Raw genomic sequence first — 20,647 nt, 5'->3', positions numbered from 1 at the left:
TTGGTGCCACCACCACCACGAGTTTCAGGACCATCACGACGACCACCGCGACTACCGCGACCACGACCACCTCTTTGGCTAGTAAGCACACCGTGCACCTCCTCTTCATCATTTGTCTCTTCGCTGCCAGGTGAAGGTTGACGACGGCTACTACTCGCACCTCCAAGAGAGTTTCTACTCCTCTTTAAGCCTCTTTCTTCCGTGACCAACCACTCATACAATTCTGCCATGTTTGGATTATGCATGTTCCTTATTTTCTCTTGTAAGATCTTTTGTTGAGGATCTTTAATCACACCATTACTACGGATGCATGAAGTCATGCTATTTGCCAAAGCTTGTCCTCGCTCTTTCTATTCACATATCAAAAAGAGTGTTAAGAGATTATTTGATAATATACATTAATCTTCAAATCCAAAGTAATGAGGATAACAAAATTACGTACCGACATGAAATATAGCTTCTTCCAAGTCAAACCAAATAGACCTTTTTTCTCTTTAGTCTCGTCGACCGCCGTCCTTTGAGCTATAGACTTTTGAATATATGGCCGGGTCTCCGGATCATTATTGATCACATATGGATGACCAAAATGAGAATATCAAGACATGTAATCATCAGCGGCTTCTTTCGTGTTGTTACAAGGAATTGCCTCTCCCGCTGCGAGTTGATATATTTCTTGATGGAGGTCGTTCCAAAAATCAACCGTTGGAGTTGGGCTATAGTTGAGTACAATGGTGGGGCCTTTTGTCTACGATCCTTTCTTGGATAATTTGAAGTTTTCCTTGATAACACTTTCTTGAATCTGACCAATTTGGCGTAGAGTTCGACGAGGATTGGTCATAACATAACCTGTGGGATGATACAATGGTTCGTTGTAGCATGCGGTCTCTGTGAACCTATGAACATCAACTCCATTTTCAATCCTCAAATAAGGGTCAAAGATAACATCTTCATCAGTGAAAGCATCTATTTTCTCCCTTATTATAATGAGCTTCTCCTCTTTTTTCCTTAGTTGTCTGTCAGTGAACTTGAACCTCTTTCAGGTAGGTCCATAATCATATTCTTTCCATTCAGTAGGAGGTCTCAGGATCGGAAAGTGGTCATAAACCCATGCCTAAAAAATAAATTAAGTATAAACAATTGGCACATGACTAAAAAATATAACAAACTAAGAAAAATGTAACCAAACATACCATTAGAAGTGCAACATTCCCGGCAATCTCAGTAGCTCCAACCCTAGCAAGAGGCCTTTCTTAGGTTGTCAAGTAAAAATGCAAGGGTTGCAGTGGCCCACGAATAGTTTTTGATGTTGTCCAAATTCTTCAACAGTTGTAGGTAATGAACCTTCACCCTATTTCCTGAGTTATCGAGAAAGAATACGGTCCCAAGAGAATACAACAAATACGTTGTGGATGTACGCCTAACTCTTGTTTCATCAATCACCTCACATGCCCTTTCCTTTGCTATTGTTCCTTCAAACTTGGTCCTCAAATTCTTCAATAATAGCTTTTTGATGATTTTTGGTTTATGTGGTTCAGCAGGGTCATAACCACCAGCCAACTGAAACTCCATCTCAGTTTCATCTTTCTCCCACCCAAGTGTTTCTTGAACAAGGATGTAAAGGTCAGTCCAAGACATGTTTTTGTCGAAACCTTCAAACACAGATTGTCCTTCAACTTCAAGGTCAGTAATTTTCTTCACATCGTCCGGTGTTATTGTCATCTCTCCAAATAGAAGATGAAACGTATCGGTTTCAAGCCAATATCGTTCCCTGAAGGAAGAGACCACAACACTATCATACTCCGATTGCAAATGAAGAATTCCAGGCCCTAGTCCTGTACTAACCACTAGATTGCGAACCGAAGCACATTCTTTACTTAATGGCCAATGTTTACCCCTTTGACGCTTCAACAACTTTATGCATCTTGCGAGGTCCTAAGAAAACAAATATACAAAAATATAAGCATATTATGGTGAACTGAAATAAACAAACAAAATGTATCAAAATAATGAATGTTTTAAGAAAAGTAACAAAAAGCATACCCTTGTCTGACAGACTTTTGCGGACCAGGAACCGGTATAACCAAATAAGATTGAAGACTTATCTGGGGCCTCGCCCCAAGGTATTATATTCTTCTTCGGTGGCAACAACAATTCTTTGCCTTTAGGAATATGCATCCATTTCGGTGCGGGCTCCTTTCTCGGCTTATTTTCTTTCTTTTTCCTTGGAGGTGCAGATACAACTACCTCTTTTTCCTTGGTATTTTCTCCCTCTTCATTATTTTCTTCCTCTTCTTTTTCTTTATCATTTTCTTCATCTTCCTCCTCTTCATCATTTGCTTCCTCTTCCTCCTCTTCATCATTTGATTCCTCTTCCTCCTCTCCATCATCATCAGTTTCTTTAGATTCTTCTTCATCTTCATCATAATTATTTTCTTCCTCTACAATTTCATTTTCGTTTCCTTCACGGTTAGTTTCGACTCCGACCTCTTCTTGATCATTATGTTCCACTCCTTTTAACTCAACTCCAGATTCATCCACAAGTTGTTCCCTCAACTTAATTTCAAACTTATTCTTCTTCTTCTCATTCTTGTGGATACCTCTATTATCTACACCTAAATTCTTGTCACCGCGAGGGGTGGGCGTATGATCAATCGGGGTTAAGTCATTTCCTTTCTTTTTCTTCACCCTATCAGAATTCCTACACAAGCATTACAATTGATTTATTAACTAAGTGTAGAACAAATAATATAGAAAATAAAACACAAAAAAATTGGTGAGTAGGTTAATTTACGGTTTGTAATATGACATCAATTACAAACCGTAACCAATTACGGTTACTAAGTAATGAATCGAGACCAACCGTAACTGAACTACGGTTGGTAAGTCAACTATAGTTTCGAACCGTACATCACTACTTCAAAAATTCTTAACATACAGGATGATGTACGGTTGGTAACTTTAATTGAGTTACAAACCGTAACACAATTACGGTTCGTAAGTGAGATGAAAATATAAACTGTAAAACATGTTTGAAACATACAGAAGGAATTACGGTTACTAACTAAGGTTTCGATACCAACCGTGCATTAACCTAATTCTCAAAACTTAGAAGTTACGGTTCGTATTTGGGTTGTTACCAACCGTAAGTTCATCAAAATATACAGTTACGGTTGGTATCTGGGTTATTACCAACCGTACCTCACATGCATCACAAAATTCCAGTTTCAATTTCGATCCAAAACCCTAATTTTTGATGCAAAACTAACTTAAATAAAACACAATAGACTAAACCCTAACTGGGTTTTTCGAAACCTACCTCAAATAAGTCATTATGCTTGATTTTGATGGTTGAGGAGTTTCAAATTGATGTTCTTGTCCTAATGGAGGATTTGGTTCATAGAACGGCTACAATCTTCGTCAACCTTCTTCTTCGGCATCTCTAATATAGTTTTCAATCAACGATTATCAATTTTTCAAATCACCGAGTAATCGAAGAGGACGATGAAAAATCAGTTTTAGTGGTGGAGAGGAGGAAAAGAGAAGATGAAGTTGAAGTTGAAAAAAAAACGGTTTTGATTTTCAGTTTCTATTAGGTTAAAAATAGGGGAAGACAATTCAGTATTTCAACCAAAAAAGCAAGGGTAAATTAGTCCATTCAAGGTAAAAAGGGTAATCTAGTCAATTTACAACCTCTATAGGACACCCCCTAACCAATAAAAGGGACATTGCTATCACACTTGCCGTCCTTCTAATGGAACTTGCCGCCCTATAGCAAGATTATATCATAAACAGCAAGGTAATATAAGCCTTCAATTACTCATTTTTTTTAATTATCTCTTCTTATTTCTCATTTTTTTTAATTATCTCTTCTTATTTTATCAAAAAGAAGAATAGATAAAAGAACGGCGTATATATACTAGGCAAATAGAATCCATTATTAAGCAGAGTTAATGATCTTGTCAGAGCCTTAAAAAAAGATCTTGTCAGAGACTTAAAGGCATGGAGCCAGATTTTGGAAACGGGGTGCAAAAATTTATTTTGAGTTACGAATTCTTTACATGGGGCAAATGAACAAAATTGGGTTTATATATAATAAAAAAAAAAGTTATTAGACTTTGCAGCCAGCTGAGCGTAAATAGACATCCTGGATCCACCGCTGGATCTTGTTAAAGAAAAGAAAAACTGCATAAATTATTTGTTGTCATGCAGAGTAATAACACTTCCGTTTAATATTTACCCAAAATATTCATGTCAAATACTTTTTAGCACCGAGCACTCGACCCAACGGGTAGAAGTTTTTACTTTTTATCCGTAAAAATTATACTTTGTTTGCGTCAAAAATATATAATATTCTTTTTCCTTTTGCAAAAGAATTAATAAAAGAATAATAGTAATTCTTTTTCAGAAATAAAAATAATAGATAAGAAATGCTATTATTTCTTTGTCCCTGGGGCTTCTTTTCTTTTTTTTCTTTTGGAGAACTTAGGAGAATAAATGTTGAGAACTTAGGAGAATAAATGTGATCTATCATGACACTAGTGTTTTTACCGGTCATGTTAATAATTTGTCCTACCGTTATCAGAAGAACATACTTCCAACCCTAGTTAGTAAGTTCGCGAATGATTCGCGAATCATTCGCGAATTTTTCCGTATCACGAATTTTATCGTCTTATTCGCGTACGTTTGCAACTCCGAACCCAAGTCGCGTATTATGTGGCATTCCCGGATTATTCGCGAACCGTTCACGAATTTTACGTATTCCGAATGATACGTCCGCTTAATTCGCCATAAATTCTTTAGCTTTTACTTTTCAACGACTCCACTTTTTGGGCTTTACTGCCTTCCGAGCATACACGACCGAATATTAGACGTGTTGTAATTTTTATGAAACAAAAACGACTGAAGAGATTTGAAGGTGAAGGTGAGAGAGATCTCAAACTCACTAACCAAGCATCTAAACCACCATACGATGTCCTCTTGGATAACTAATGTTGTATATATTATTGATATCATCATATTAAGTTTATTTTTTCTTTAAATAACTCACATATATGCATAAAAATTGGTCTATGACCTTATAAATACAAATTATTTGTTATATATAGATACCGAATTTTCAGAGCCGAACTCACATTTATAAATCGAATTATACACGTACGTATGCCGTTCCGAATTACTGACGAATCACGTCCCGTTGACCGAATTTTGGACCGAATCTGGATTTTACAAAACCGTATAATACTCGTACGTTTGCCGTTCCGTACGTTTGCCGAATCCCGAATTGCTAACTAGGCTTCCAACAATACTGAAGTAGAGACCACACATGATCTTGATGGTAACGATGATGATGAGCAGCCATGTGAACCTAGTAAGTTATACACTGTATAATATTGTCGATCAGTTCCTTAAAATTTTGATATTTATTAATCATCTCATGCTTCTGCTACATGTCATGTTAAGAACTGAAAGATGGTTACCAGGCAAAATTTGTATTTGGAAAACACAACCTCCTGTTGGAAGCACGAAGGGAAGATGACTTGGAGACGGCTACTGAGTATCTTATGAACAATCCTGAGGCTATCAAAGAAGCGATCTCGGAAGACTTATGTACGATATTGCATAAGGCCGTAGATTGGAACATCAAGATGACGTTCATAGAGGAAATTGTGAAATCCATAACGCCCGACATACTTGAATATAAAACAACTTCTGATTATGGTGGTGACAATGCAGTTCATATTGCCGCCTTTCGTGGATACACTGAAGCTGTTGTAACTATGGTAAGTAAGAATTGTAAGTTGGCTCTGATACGTAATGATGATGGACATACACCACTCGAAATTGCTCTTCTTTACGATTCACCTGGACAGAAGGCAATGGTCAAGTACCTTTATTCAGAGATAAAAGATGTGGAACCTAGTCCGTTCTTGGGTAGCGATGGTGCTAAGTTACTATGCTACGCAATTGATGCTGGCTTCTATGGTATAGGTAAACAAACTGAACTACTCACTCCGTTTCAAAATAATTGCACATGAAACCAGCCTATTATTTTGAAACGGAGTGAGTAGTATTTATAACTTGTTTGCGGTTCTGTGAAGTAAATTTTCTGTAACGGGTGTTGGTATATCATGCTAGGATGGTCTTTTGCATGCATCAGTAACTATTATCGAATATATTTGCGTTATATCCGCATTGTCAATAATAATAGCATCTCGAACAGTGGGTGCTATTAATCTTATGTGGAGTTTTTATTTAGGTCCTTATTTATGGGGTTATATATATGTAGCAAACAGAGTAACAGTTTTCTCATGAACCATCTCTAATAGTGTGGGGTGTAAGTTTTAGGATTTGTTTTTTTTGGATAAAGATAAAAATGATTCCTTTTATTTATCTTATTGGTTTACAAAAATTTACTTAATTATAATAATTAAAAAAATAGTTAAAAAGATGACATGAAGGTCATTCCCAAGATCTAAATAAGACATTATCTAAGAATTCGTGGAATAATCGAAAGAAAAAGTGATTATTGGTTTTACAACCCTTTTATAATTAAAAGAAAGAGTATACTAAACAAGGAATTATAACTATTATGGATTATATGTATACTCCGTTGGTTGTTAGTTGAATTTGGAGGTGTAATGCAAGAATTATATGACTAGCCCATTTCTGTTTTAGTGTTGAATCTCGGGAAAAATTTGCTCTAGCGCAGCACCCTGGCCAATTATTTTGTTGCTTATGAAGTCAGCAAACAGGGAGCTAAACCAGGGTTAAGTTCTCATTTTTAGTTGATCTTTTCATGCCCGTTTTTCAGCTGCCATATAAATTATCTTAGGCGAAAACATCTTCCACGCAATTTAAGCACCACACTTAAATCATTTCAATGGTACTGCATAACAAAGAGTCATTATCCAAGAAAAGAGTGATCTTCCACGCAATTCTCTGCGCTCAGACTGAAAAGAGTTCACAAATTTGTTGCGAGACTGGGGAATGTCATATGATACATCTCAGGCCAGAAATGAGGCGAAGTACCCAAAACAAATCGTTTTTCTTTTGTTTTTATTCTGATAGATAAGACATTGAAAAGTCGGACAAAAAAAAACAAACTTTCATCAATATAAATGAACTTAATACTTACAATACCCCAGCCAAGAAAATTTAGGGCCGCTAAGATGTTAGAACTAACTATAAAAATTAGATAACAAGGGGAAATACATCTTACCTTTTACTCTTGGACATTGAGATACATTGGTTTTTAACTTAGCATTAGCGGGCGATCTTTTCAAACATAACATCAGATTTGTCGAGAATGTCCATATGTTTTCTCTTCTTTGCTAGCTTTGTAGAGTTTTGGCATCCATTTTGCTCGTCAGTGAACTGAGCAGCAGTTCTAGCTCGCAAGTCTTCCAAGGTTTCTCCTTCCTTTGCTCGTTCCAATACCTGAAAGTCAATAGAGTGTTGATATGTAAACACAAAACCAACATTATAACCAGTTTCAGCTGTGCACTCAGCATCGGTAAACAGGATCATCCTTAAGAATATTGAGGTATGCTATGGATATCATACTACTTTCCACATTTGCTTTTATCCGGACAACTTAAGAAAACAGAGCATGACCCAATCCTAGTGAATCAACAAAAGAACCACACCCTTGGGAGTTCCAAAAACTTGACAAACAAAGACGAGTTGACAGAAAATTGTTATAAGATAAAGTCTTATACAGAAAACCAGATAGAAATATTTTTAGGTTCTGGAGAAATATTCTTACCAGATGCCGGCCATACAAATGGACACTTGAAAGCTGTTGGAGAGCATTCTGAGCTTCCTGCTTCGTTACAAACTCGACAAATGCAAAACCTCTGTGGTTGCCTAACTTCATCGGTAACCTTAAACTTTTTACCTGCAAAATAGTCATACATTTGAGGAAGCAATCGGTAACTTAACGTTTAGCAGAACTCTCATGATGCAGCTTGTAGACAACCAGAAAAATGAGCAGTAAAAGCTCCCACTAGATGACCTATAATCTGAAACATGAAGGAGTGCCATCAAAGTGAAGTTTCCTGTACAAACAAATTTAGACGGAAGCATGTATTTGACCAACTAGGCCTTGTCTTTGCAATTCAGAGCGATTTGGAGGTCTGCCAAAATGATGTTTGTGTCCAACAGAAAGTAGAGACCCAAGGGAGATGTTGCTATATGTAATATCTCAGCCCAGTCTCTACTTTTTCATCTTAACATAAATAAAGAAAATAATCTTATAAGCAACAAATACATGATATTTAGATCAACTTAATTATGTATTAATCCGTTCAGTAAATCATTCGTAACATTATGTATGCTGATAAAAATTTAATCACCTGGCCAAATGGACTGAAAAGTTGTCTTAGATCTTTCTCTGTTGCCTCAAATGCAACATTTCGTACAATTAGCTTGGTAGAACTCTTGTCTTTATCAACTCTTCTTGGAACTTGCTCATCAGATTTGGCATGGCAATGTTGCAAAATAAGTGCATGGCCATCCAAAATTGTTCCCTGGAATGCAGACAGAAACATTTGTATATTACTTACAGACGAACTGTAATAACAAGCTACATATATTTTCTTAGAAGTCTGAATCTGGATTACTATCTGTTTGTGACAGTTTTCTTACCTGTAAATCCTTGCACACTTTTGTTGCCATTTCCACAGAGTCCAATTCGATGAAACCAAAACCCATCGAGACATTCTTCCCATTTTTCAAGTGCTTCTTGACCTGCACATGGGACATAGCAAGCAAGTGAGAAAATAGACAACAAAAGCACATAAATAGATAATTAGTTGCTTAGAGAAGTAAACTTTACCTTGGCACTTTGGATTCTTCCCTCCTTTATCTTATCAGTAAAATGCTTTTTCAAATTCTCATCAGATGTTCTGAAGTTCAAATTTTTAACAAATAGAGACCGTGACTGCACAAAACAAACAAAAATATGTTACCACTCACCAATTGAATATATCAGGGAGTGAAACAGGTCAAGTAAGTTCATTAGTTAATTCAAAAACCATTCATCGTCAAAAAAATAGAAATACTAGGCGACTAATAGGAACTAATGAAATGTAAGCAGAAGTCCAATGTAAAGCAGAAATTGGAAAACTGACAATCCAGAAGTTGTTGTTTGAATCCATTTTTGTTCTGTAGAGATTTTGTGGCAGTTACCGTATGAGCCACTAGAACCACATAAAATGCATTTTAACATTAGTACTAAAATGTCAATTTTGGGGGGTCATTAGATTGCTAGATAGGATTTTATGAGAAATTGCCTCCTAAAGATTGCATAAATTTTTTTGAAATCTATCGTGAGAGTCTGTCCTTTTCACTGCTAGAATGGTACAATCTACGAAATATAACATGAGCTCTAGGAAAGCAGTCCTCACAACAGTGCAACACTACAACTCGAAAGTGTAGAAATTCAAAAATGATAAGAAATAACAAACCTCCACTCTATCAGGATCAACATCAACTTCAGATACTGCTTCCACCCCTTGTTCAATAATTGCTCTCTTCACATCCTTTTCACCGACAACGCCATACTTCTGTGCATCAGCATCCGATGTTGAACTTGGAGAGAGGATATTGCCAGGAGCCCATTCCAAATACAATGGAGCATCTCTAACATTGTATATATTGACAGAAAAGTCCATACATCAGCAAAAACTGTAACTAGAGAATATTTTCTTAATAAATGGTCATAATAAAGTTCGGTAGTGAACAGTAATTACATTTACAAGATGCAAAAAGTAACTACAAGAATGTGAAAAGTCAAATTCTAACTAAATCATTATTGAAAAAAATGGAGAATTATATAATTTCTAGATAGTAGATACATGATTATTAGCGTCAAAAGCGTCAGAAGTTAGCTTACTTGTAACGCTTGTACGCCAGGCCTTTGAAAGCTGCACGTGCTTCGTTTGCTTCGAGGAAAACAACCTACAAAATCATGCGAAGAACATTAATAAAGTATTGCACTGCATCTGTTGATATTAAGTTACTTGAACTCAGGATTAAAATCACGATAGGATACGCATCTTATACTATTTGATTTCACATCTAACTTAGCAATTTTGCTTGGGGGTCAAAGTTACAGACCATGATGCAGATATTGAAACCCCTCATAAGAACATACATATTTTAGCACGTATCAACTACTATCCTCTTTAAGCCAAGAACATCATCAGTAGATCAAATACCAAAAAAATATAAATAATACGCATACATGATGAGGGCATACCAAGGCCAATGTTTTGGTTTGAGGAAGAATAATTTTATCCAAGCTTCCAAATTTTCCAAACATCTTTGTTAGATCTCCCTCAGAAGATCCATATGGCAAATTCTTCACGAGTAAAACATGATTGCTTCTTTTACTACCATCAGTCTTTCCCGAGGCAAACTCCTCTAAAGCAGCAACGTTAATACCAGCATTTGCCAAACCTTTTTTGGTATCAGCAATGACGTGTGTCTCTCCCAAAGCAATGCGAACAGCTAAATCATCTGCTTCCCGGTCAAGAAAATCACTTTTACTCACTCCATACTTCCTAGCAATGTTCTCCACAACCTGTTTGATGTAGGAGAGAGCAATACACAATAAGTAACTGAAGCCGAAGTAGCAATACACAATAAGTAGCTGTAGCCTAGAAGCCGAAGTAGGAATACAATGAGAAAAATAACAACTGAATGCAAGAGGTGGGTCTCATACATATCGAACCAAGCAGATTTTTCTGACGAGTTTTTTAAAGCAAGGTAGTTACAACCAGAAATAAAATAACAACAGCAGTTCAGCCATGTGATTATGTTATTATTTCAAACTGATTGGTGCAGAAAAACACCTCCAATCACGTAAATGAATCTGACAGAGGATAAGGATGGTTCAGCTAGGTTACATACTGTATCAGGGCGCATGAATAAACTGTTCCATGCTCGTGTATCTCCACCAGCTTCAGTTGCTTTTCTTTGGTCGTCCTTTTGCTGCTTAAAAGTTTTTGAAGCTTGGCCGCCAGCGTTAGAGCTGAAAACCAAGAATAACAAACTCACTTGATAATGGAAAAGGAGAAAGGAAAAAAGAAACCAAAAAACAAATAGACAGACTGACCAAAAAAAAAAAAAACAAATAAACAAATAACACACCAAATGTAGTTCAGATGCTTACTCTTGTTTCATAGAAGCATTTTGCTGTTTTGCTGGCAAAATATGCAATAACCTGCCTTGGAAAATTGAATTGTCTAACTCTTCAAATGCCCTGAAATGACAAGTCAGATTTATAAAAACTAATGGGCACTGTAGTAGTATGACTCGCAAGTATGAGGGAAGATCAAAGCGGCTGCATCTTCATGCAAAAATCATTAGAAATGATTCACCAAGTACACAGGTTTGGTTACCAAACATGGTATGGTTAGACCTTTATGATAGAGCTAACTCAGTCGAACTAAAAATTTTCCGTAAACTTGAACATTGGCACAATATGAAAATTTGGTATCTAGGTTCTCAGATTATACATTTTGCATTTAAAAAGAACAGGTGAAAGTTGTTTAATTGAGTCCAAAATACAGTACCTAACTGCAAATTCAGGAAGTGTATAGAGAACATAAGCAAATCCTTTCGATCGCTTGGTATCTTTATCAATAACAAGATGGACCTCCGAGATATCACCAAATTTGCCAAAAGTCTCCGTCAGATCATCCTCACTATTCCGTCACCGATACAGATTACAATTCAAAAGCAAGAAACAGATGCATCAGTTTATTGGACACCCAAATAGGTAAGCAAAAAATTAAAGAATGCCGAACTAAAGGTGAACATACCTTGCAGTGTATGGAAGATTGCGAACAAAGAGACGCCCTGTCTCAAGAATCTGTTTTTTAGCATCATTTAAGATTGAAGAGGAGTTATCAGGCTCATCCATTTCACCATCAGATCCTCCAGGAGGACCTTCCTCCTCTTCCATATTTTCTTGAGAGCCGTCTCCAGTATGGTTATCAGACGGTTCTTCTGCGTACACTACCCTACCAGTTTCATCTTCACTATTTGGACCATCTTCACTCTCTGAACCTGAATCAGAATCAGAATCCGACCAATGCTTTTTCACTTTACTCTTAAAATAATCCATGTCAGAGAGATCTTCAGTTTTAGGTAGATCAAGTATCTCTTTATTTGCAGAATCATTAGATGGCCCTATTTCTTTTTTATCATGCTTATCCAATTTCACCTTAGATGGATCTGACCGTTTCTTATTTACCTTGTCAGAACTAGTTTTTTCAACAACACCTTTGGCATTTTGGTCAACTAGAGTGCTTCCTAACGTATCATTCCCCCACAACTTTGTCTTACTCCGTGGTTGCATAACTTCAAGAAACTCTCGAAGTTGAGGGTCATCAACCTCCAAGTCTTTTTTATTTTTCTTGAGTTCCCCTTTATTGCTCGAGCTTTTAACACCACCAGTTTTCTTACTCTCATCTACTGTATCTTTTTTTGTAACGGAATGCCGACTCCATGGACGTGGAATATTTGCATCCCCAACTTTATGAGCAATCTGGATACAATATCCTCGAATTACTTAAAAAAATCATGACAATTTCTATAAGACAACAACTAACATATTAAACTTAATCTCTACTATATGTTTATAGCAACAGTACTTAACACACCTCACATGTAATTCTAGACGTATCCATGTAAGAATTGTTGAAGTACTTGAGAGCTTCTTCAGCTTGTTGCTCCGTTCGAAACCCAATAAATGCGAATTGTCTACTCTTACCATCTCTGATAAAAACAGAATAATACAAAGATTAAAATAAGTTACTGACAGAATCAAAATGGTTCATTCAGTCGTTTGAAAGATAGAAGAAGAATCAATATTAATGTTTTACCTAGTTCTCATGAGTTTAGCATCAGTTACTTCCCCTTTCTGAGAGAAGAAATCTCTGAGATTATCTTCAGCAACATATTTTGGTAAATTCTTGACACATACACGTGACCTAAATATCAACCATGATAAAATTAGAACCACACAGAAATCCAAAAGAGACCAAATGAGTTAACAATTGTCATAAGAACACACTTACATTGGACTTTAAAGAAAGATTGTGGATTGCTCCAGTGTTCGATTTTCTGTTTAAACATAGCGGGGGAAAAACCGAGTGAGACAGGAAAGAGGATTGTAACTGTATCACAATAGAAGAACCCTATAATTAGTCATGTTTATGTGTACACCAAGGTTACCAAAACAGAATGGAACAATCTAAGTTATCTAACAAACGTTTAGAGTGCATGTTTGAATTCAGCGGTGTAAACAATATAACATCAAAGCTTTTAATGATCCATCGATTATAAATAACTATTAATACTACTACCACAAGCAGACCACAAATTAATTGATGCTTCTTGTCGAGCAGCGCCTAATTTCAGAGATTTCTTTGCTTCCTAGCATTTTCATTGCAAAAACTAAACCCATGAAAAGACATAGAAAAAACCTGGAGGTTAGATTCCTGATACTCTATTCTACGCGTTCGTCTTTCATATTATTAACGACTTATCTCAAATTCTCTTATATCTAAAATCCAACAGCCAAAATTAAATTAATTAGAGATCTAAGAGTTCAACATTATCCTATTTTTGGTGGAATATTTGTTAGAAATAAAATTTGGATATTCATGGATTCTTACAGTAAATTTAATTCTAACAAATCTCAAACCAAAAATAGAATACCACTGCATGCTTAGAATTCTAACTGATTTAACCTTGGCAGTTGGACTTTAGATACAAGAGAATTTGAGATGAATCGTTAAGAATATCAAATGAACAAGCAAATAATAACAAGAATTTCCACCATCAGCCGTAAAAAGAGACACATCTTCGACCAAATACGTTACGTAGAGTAAAAGGAAAATGTAATTTGTCATTTATTCACAAGGTAAGTAGTTGATCAATCAAATTAAAACTTGTACAAAATTTAGTCGAAATTCATTTTACTTCAGCTCAACAATACAGGAAAAAGAAAACAATCAAACAATTACTACATCAAAATCTTTCAATCACTATCCATGTATAAGCAATTAGTAATACTAACAGAAACGAACCCTAATTTTCGATTTTCTTTGCTCCCACGTATTTTCATTCCAAAGCCTAAACCCCTTAAAATATATAAACAAACCTAGAGATTAAATTCCTAATATTCTCTCTATGTATTCATCTCTCTTATAAAAAAGGAAATGAATTATTCAATTAAAAATAAAAACTTGTATATAATTTGACTAAAATTAATACTAATTCAACTCAATTAAAATTCTTGTAATTAAGATTATACTGATAAAAATTTAACTATTCAACATCGACATCCAAACACTTACATTTGAGTCTCAATTAGGAATACAGGGAACCAATATCCCAAATTACCGGCTCGACGAAGCTCCTAGGGTTTGAATGATACTGAAAGAGAGATAAAAGATTGAAAAACGGAACTTTCAATCAGTTTTATCGAACAAAATAACAAAGAGAAACGAAAAAAAGAAGCGAGAAATTGTACTTTTGTTAGAAGAAGCGGTGGAGGAGGATTAGAGAGACGGTGGCGCTAGGCGGTGGTAGGAGGAGAGAGAGTGAAGCAAAGAGAAGATTTTAGGGGTTTTAGTTCAGTTTTTTCTCGAAAGCCGCCGTTCTGCTCAACTCTCTTCTCCTAGGTCAGTTTCTGTTACGTTTTTACCCCTGCAAATGTGATGTATTTACGTATAGTTGCGGGTCTGCCCCCACACAGCGCATGAGACCTTCCCAACCCGTGGTCCAGCAAGTTTAGGAATGTGTCCCACTCACCGTGCAGGCGGCATCACCTAGCATTTTCCTTATATGCAAGGGGTGGAGGTCTTAAAAAAAGCATGCCACATATGATTTGAGATCTTTTACACCAAAATTTCATCTCCGGTGTAACTGTCAAGGTCATAAAAAGTGATGACATGGCTAAGTGGGGGTGAAGGAGAAAGTCTAGATTAGACTTTGTTTATGACCTTGGGTCATAGATCCACATCATCATTTTGTCTCTAAATTCAAATAAAAAGTGTTGAATAAGAGACCTTGACGATTGGAGATGAATTTTAGCTAAAAAATTTTACCTTCATCATTTTTTGTCATTTAGCAATGACCCATAAGTAAAAAGACCTCTACCTAGGATGATCTTGATCCTTTGTATTAGAGATGCTCTTGGCTGGGAGATTATCATTAGATTTTTGTATAATTGCTCGGTGATATGTGGTGTGTGGCTTGCTATGTTCCTCCTAGGTCTAACAAAACTTGTGGGCGCTTGATAACTCTTTATAGACTTGACTGGCCTACCCAATTATTTTAGATGGGTGGGCGGATATATTGGTTATATTTGAACGAAAAATTTATCTAGCTGAATGTGGGCTTATTAAGAAAGGAAATGGTTAACAACAAGTTATTAAAGTTATTTACTCCCCAATATACTCGAGTGCTAGCAGTTTTCCTCCATAACAAAGAAGGTAAGGTTAACTTGATTGTGCACGATGTGAACGGCAAACCAGAAATTACTGTTACTTACAAATGCTCAACTTGGGAAAGACGCTCAATTAGTCAAGCTGTTGCACACTTATAAAAGAAGTGTTAGAGCATTGCTCAGTTGAACCTACAAGTTTTGCTATCTCCATCTTGTTGTCAATGTTAAGTGATCAAAACTATATCTTGATTTTTAGTTTATTAAGTCAAGTCTCGGATAGGTTAGAATTTTAGTTAGAGTATCAGAGATCACCCTTGAAGACTGAAAATCGACGAAGACATTTTGGGAACTTCTGTATCAGGTATGTGAAGACTAGACCATTCTATTTTACTCAATATACCATCATTTTATCTATTGAGACTATGTCATGTGACCTATAGTAGATTAACAAAGAAGATGTTTCGAGTCAAGCTTGTCTTGTGTGAAAAATATCGAAATATGATTTAGCGATTGGATGTTCAAAGGTCCTTAATAATATTAGTTCTATGAATTAATTTGTGGATCAATTGAAAATTTCCCATGCAAATGATTATATCACTTGGGAATGTTTCAATCATCAAAAGAGACATATATATGAACTTACTGAATTTTTGCTCAGGGTAGGTTGGCGAACTCAGTTTGCAAGCAACAACCCATAGATATCTGAGATTCAGAAATACAGGAAGGTTGGTGAACCAATTCGCAAACCACAAGTTTAGTTGCGAACAGTTCACGAACCTGCTTGGCGAACCGTGGTAACTAAATTTTTTAGGTTGGATTAATTGGCTACCAGTGGTCAACTGAATTTTGGAGTCTAGTAGTGTTGGATAAATCGGTTCATGAACCGTTGCACCCTGACTTGCTAACAAGCACTACGGTTGGAAAACCGTTGTACCAACTGTTCTGATAATGTTTAGCAGATGTTCAAAGACTTAAATTTTAATATGTTTAGCATTGCAAGAACTCTCTTAAACACTTACAAGACTTCATTGATTTATTAAAACACTTAGGTGTTTGAATCATGATTAATTTCTTAGGTGTTTAAATGAACATCAAGTAGCTTCTAGTTTTTTGGCTAAGTTGCCAAACCGAACAGTCATTGTACACGGTTCAGTAACCGAACCTATGTGTATATTATTCTATTGTAGTTTGAAGACCTATTTTGTTTACTTGATTCTCAAGTTATCTTAGATTGAATTCTAAGCTAACCCTAGTCTTTGAAAACTATAAATAGAGCATCTCTGTCAACTGGAAAAATTAATCCGTAAAACTTTGTGTCCTAGTTGATTCTAGGGTCGCCTCTATTGACATTGTAGGTGTACGACTAAAAAGACTTCGCTTAGGGATTCTTGAAACTAGATCTGACTATCTTTACCTTGATAGTTCGTGAATCTTTATCTTGCTTTCTGTTATTGAGGTTTTCGTATTCTCTTTCAGGCAATATAGATAGCAATCACAAGGATCTCTTCGTCTCAGACTTTGTGATTCTTAAAGATTCTTAGTTGATCTTTCGACGATTGTTCTTGAGACGTGGTTAAGAATCTAAGATACTCTTCATGAGTCGTAAGTTCCGGATAAGTGAGGTTTGCTATATTTCTATTGAAAATAGATTTTCACACCTTGATCTTTGATCTAAACAGATATAAAATAATCTTATCTGTTAGAGGCGGATTGTTACCAAAAGTCTTCACTTCGGTTGAAGCAACTCTTAGGCTGTAAAGGATGTCAGCTAAGAGAATCAATTGCGTAGAACCTTGCGAGGTTCAAGATATGTAAGGAGCGCGACTGTAACTAAATCGATTGGAAGGTGGATTCGGTCTCAACTACATTCCAGTACGAAGTTTAATAATAGGTTAATGTTTGTAGCGGCTTAATACAATGTGCAATTCAATTTGGACGTGGTCCCGGAGTTTTTCTTCTATTATGGTTTCCTAATTAACAAAATTTCCGCTGTCTTGTATTTTTCCTTTTCCACATTATATTGTTTATCTTTATATTTGTATTTACACATGTTTATACGTATTCAATTAAGTAGATAAGTCCGCTTCATTGTAATCGATTATGAGACTAGTCTCTTGTAGAATTCGTATCTTTAAAGATAGATAACAAGTTTAACAACTTGGCAGAATTCCGATTGAATTCTTTAGATACGACTAGTTCTATCTTCGGTATTGATTTTTGAGATCGTCCAAGTACTCTACTTAACAATTAGGTTCATGGACCTTGTGTCTATATACATACTGATTGAGTAGAGGTTGAGATATTAACTCTATACATATTTCAAGGATCATTAAATTGGTCTTCTTGCAATTGTGTTAAGTTTTGTCTATACAAGTTGCCAAAAGAAAAAGTGTGGTGTATTTGGTATCCCATGCGTTTTCAAGAGGAACAAACTAGCTGCCAAAAAACTATTAGCACATCTTTCTACTTCGGCATACCTGATTTTGCTGCTCAACCACCTCCCTCAAAGTCCATAATATTCGTCTTCTTGTCTGCAAACCCCCCAAAACAAAACACCCTACTTTAGAGATTCCTACACATAGAGCAAAGAAAACCAAGAGTACCAGAATTCAAAAACCTGCATCACTCATCAATACACAACCACCACACCCACCCAGGCATATTGCATCTCTTGCATCCTCCTTCGGCTTCAGCAATTTGTAGCAACCCCAAACAACCAAACTTTCTTGGAAACTTTCTTTGGATGACAATACTGAAGCAAAAGCAACATCAAATACTAAGAGAGATATGTTGGGAGCATCCAACTTTCGCATGAAGAATTACTTATTTAGCATAGAACTGTTAAGGGGCTCATAATCTCTTGAAAGTTTCAAAGCAGCGTGAGTTCACGCGGAATTTTTATCCATCATTATTGTTTTTATCGGAATTTTTTTTGTATTGTTACTTATATGACTTTTCTTACATGTTTCTTTATGACATCAAAGTTGTTTTTCCCTTCGTTGTAATGGGCATAGATGAGGCCTCTGCTTGATCTGGACACAATGTCATTGTTTTAGTAGCTAATCAAATTTTAATTCATGTGTATATCTCCTCACCACCTCCTCAAAAACCTTGGTCTTTTACGGGTGTCAATTTAAGGCCCTCCACAGTATGCTGCTAGATGGGATCTGTAGCAAACTTTTAGCAATATCATTCTACTTGGAGTAACTCTTCTAGTGTACTCTCTCACCCTCGGAAGGTGACATGCCGTCGAATCTGAAACCATTTGTAATAACCTGTTCCTCCGTCAATAATGTCCCCACTTAGCCACTCCGTCATCCGAAAATGTGGGGTTTCCAACGGGCATCGCTGCGGTAATCTAGCAGAAACTTCCCGGGAGGCCACCCATCCTCAGATTACTCCCGCCCGAGAACGATTAAATATATAATTTTTTTTCAACTCTGTAAACAATTGTGCTGAAAAGGCCTCGGTATAATGTAGACGTTAATTGCCTCTTGTGAGACTAGTATCTAGCTCAATGACCTAGCATACTCTTCCAAACGAGCACAAGCGAACTGTCCCTAGTTGTATCCCAACTAAAAACGATATTGTTCCCACACTTACCCAATGCGGTTATCCATCAATATGGTATTTTTAACTGCTCTACTACGGTTATCCGACAACAGTTTCCCGAGAGGTCACCCATGTTGTGACTACTCCCCACTAAGCACTGTTAACTGATAATTTATTTTTCCACAACTCAGTCAAGTGTACTCATCAGGCCTCGGTGTTATGAAAAAACAAACCATTACTTATATTCCATTCGGCCAACCACTGTCAAATATCGGGATATTGCACAAAAATTGCTTCAAACTAGATTCCTATGCATCACAACATCACCCACATGGAAATATCGGAGACAACATGGTAAGTTTCTTGATTGAAAAAAACTCATTTACTTGGAACGTTAATCTGTTGTTGAAACATTTCATTACATCAATAGCCCAAGCAATAAAATGCGCCCACCTCCCAAAACCTCCAACACTAGATAAACCGGTTTGAACTCATTCCAAACTCGGTCATTACTCAGCCAAAACAGGATATGTTATTCTCGTAAAGCCTACCCTTAATCCCGTCTCAATCAATAAATCCAAAACAATCACCACCAGCAACAACCACCACAAAATTTAGCAAGCAAACTTCCTCCCAAAAATCGGGCTTTTCATATGGAAAGTCAGTTAGCAAGGACTCCCAACCTTCAAACTACTTCATCACAAAAACATTATTAACCACAACATATGCCCCATATGCAATTCATACCCTAAATCAACCCAATATCTGTTGTTTGAATGCAATCAAACACAACAAACATGACAATTGGTTTTTCTGCACCTGGCAAGAGATTCAAACACCAACACCAACCCATATCAACACCTTCATATGCTTTCACATCCACCACCTCTCATTATTTGTCCAAATAATCAGCTTCCAAGAAATCCAACTCAAAAACAACAACATCAACCCTTTACCAATCCCCTCAACTTTGGAAGAATTCATCCACATTCCTACGCCCAAAAATATTTTCATCTTGTGTTGTTTCACCATTTGGAATATTTTCCTTGCAAGAAACCCAAAGGCATAGATAAAAGAAATTGAAACACCACAACAAATATAGCAAATTGCTCTCTTACTGAGTCAAGAGTTTCAATGGGCACAATATAAAATCCCGAATCATACAATCATCCATTCACAAAATCAGCAACAACAAATCCCCTACCAAACAAAATTCACCCTCACACATCATCCGCGTAAGTTGGATACCACCATAGTTGGATTGGATAAAAATCAATTCAGATGGGGCTACCAAAGGGCTTGCAGGAGTTTTTTTTTTTTCCATAAACGAGGGAACCGTCAGAACATTACATAATACAAAAGCCGATTTTGAAAATCGGGAACAATTACATGAATTTTTAAGATCATTACAGAATCATCATATTCATAGTATCTCTACCAATTCTTGACTAACCATCCTAAGTTTGCAGACTTAAAAACCTTTTCAGAAATCTATAAGGACCAAATTGTATCATAGGGACTAATTAGTTTTGAATCAAAACTAATTTGTTTGACTGCATAAAGCAGTGGTTGGATAATATCCAACCCTGTGATTTCAAAAACATGTAAGCTAGGCTTACATGAACTAAG

The 20,647-nt window shown here is 36.3% G+C and overlaps 1 protein-coding gene across 4 annotated transcripts; it reads right to left on the bottom strand.

The window, feature by feature from the left end:
• Positions 1–6,968: 6,968 nt before the first annotated feature.
• On the bottom strand, positions 6,969–14,690 carry LOC113326812 (multiple RNA-binding domain-containing protein 1-like). Of its 4 annotated transcripts, XM_026574479.1 has the most exons (18): positions 14,549–14,690; positions 14,373–14,451; positions 13,089–13,134; positions 12,894–13,001; positions 12,672–12,786; positions 11,829–12,556; positions 11,580–11,711; positions 11,177–11,266; positions 10,915–11,035; positions 10,262–10,585; positions 9,896–9,960; positions 9,468–9,642; positions 8,837–8,941; positions 8,647–8,748; positions 8,355–8,528; positions 7,766–7,897; positions 7,220–7,437; positions 6,969–7,061 (listed from the first exon to the last, which is right to left on the bottom strand). In XM_026574479.1, coding segments are annotated over exons 3-17 (2,547 nt in total). In that variant the 5' UTR covers positions 13,091–13,134; positions 14,373–14,451; positions 14,549–14,690; the 3' UTR covers positions 6,969–7,061; positions 7,220–7,263. The 4 variants fall into 4 exon arrangements, with proteins under 4 accessions (XP_026430264.1, XP_026430266.1, XP_026430263.1 ...); XM_026574481.1 differs by having other exon boundaries at positions 7,027–7,437; positions 13,089–13,187; XM_026574478.1 differs by having other exon boundaries at positions 7,027–7,437.
• Positions 14,691–20,647: the final 5,957 nt, after the last annotated feature.

Source organism: Papaver somniferum, unplaced genomic scaffold, assembly GCF_003573695.1.
Source record: "Papaver somniferum cultivar HN1 unplaced genomic scaffold, ASM357369v1 unplaced-scaffold_10, whole genome shotgun sequence".
Lineage (NCBI taxonomy): Eukaryota > Viridiplantae > Streptophyta > Magnoliopsida > Ranunculales > Papaveraceae > Papaver > Papaver somniferum.
This window is presented reverse-complemented; position numbering and strand designations above follow the sequence as displayed.

Bases quoted from the DNA above. Each gene is read 5' to 3' on its own strand.
- LOC113326812 (XM_026574479.1), bottom strand. The intron at 12,787-12,893 runs GTAAAACATTAA...TGTTTTTATCAG, and splicing joins GCTAAACTCATGAGAACTAG to AGATGGTAAGAGTAGACAAT. The intron at 11,712-11,828 runs GTATGTTCACCT...GTGACGGAATAG, and splicing joins AATCTTCCATACACTGCAAG to TGAGGATGATCTGACGGAGA.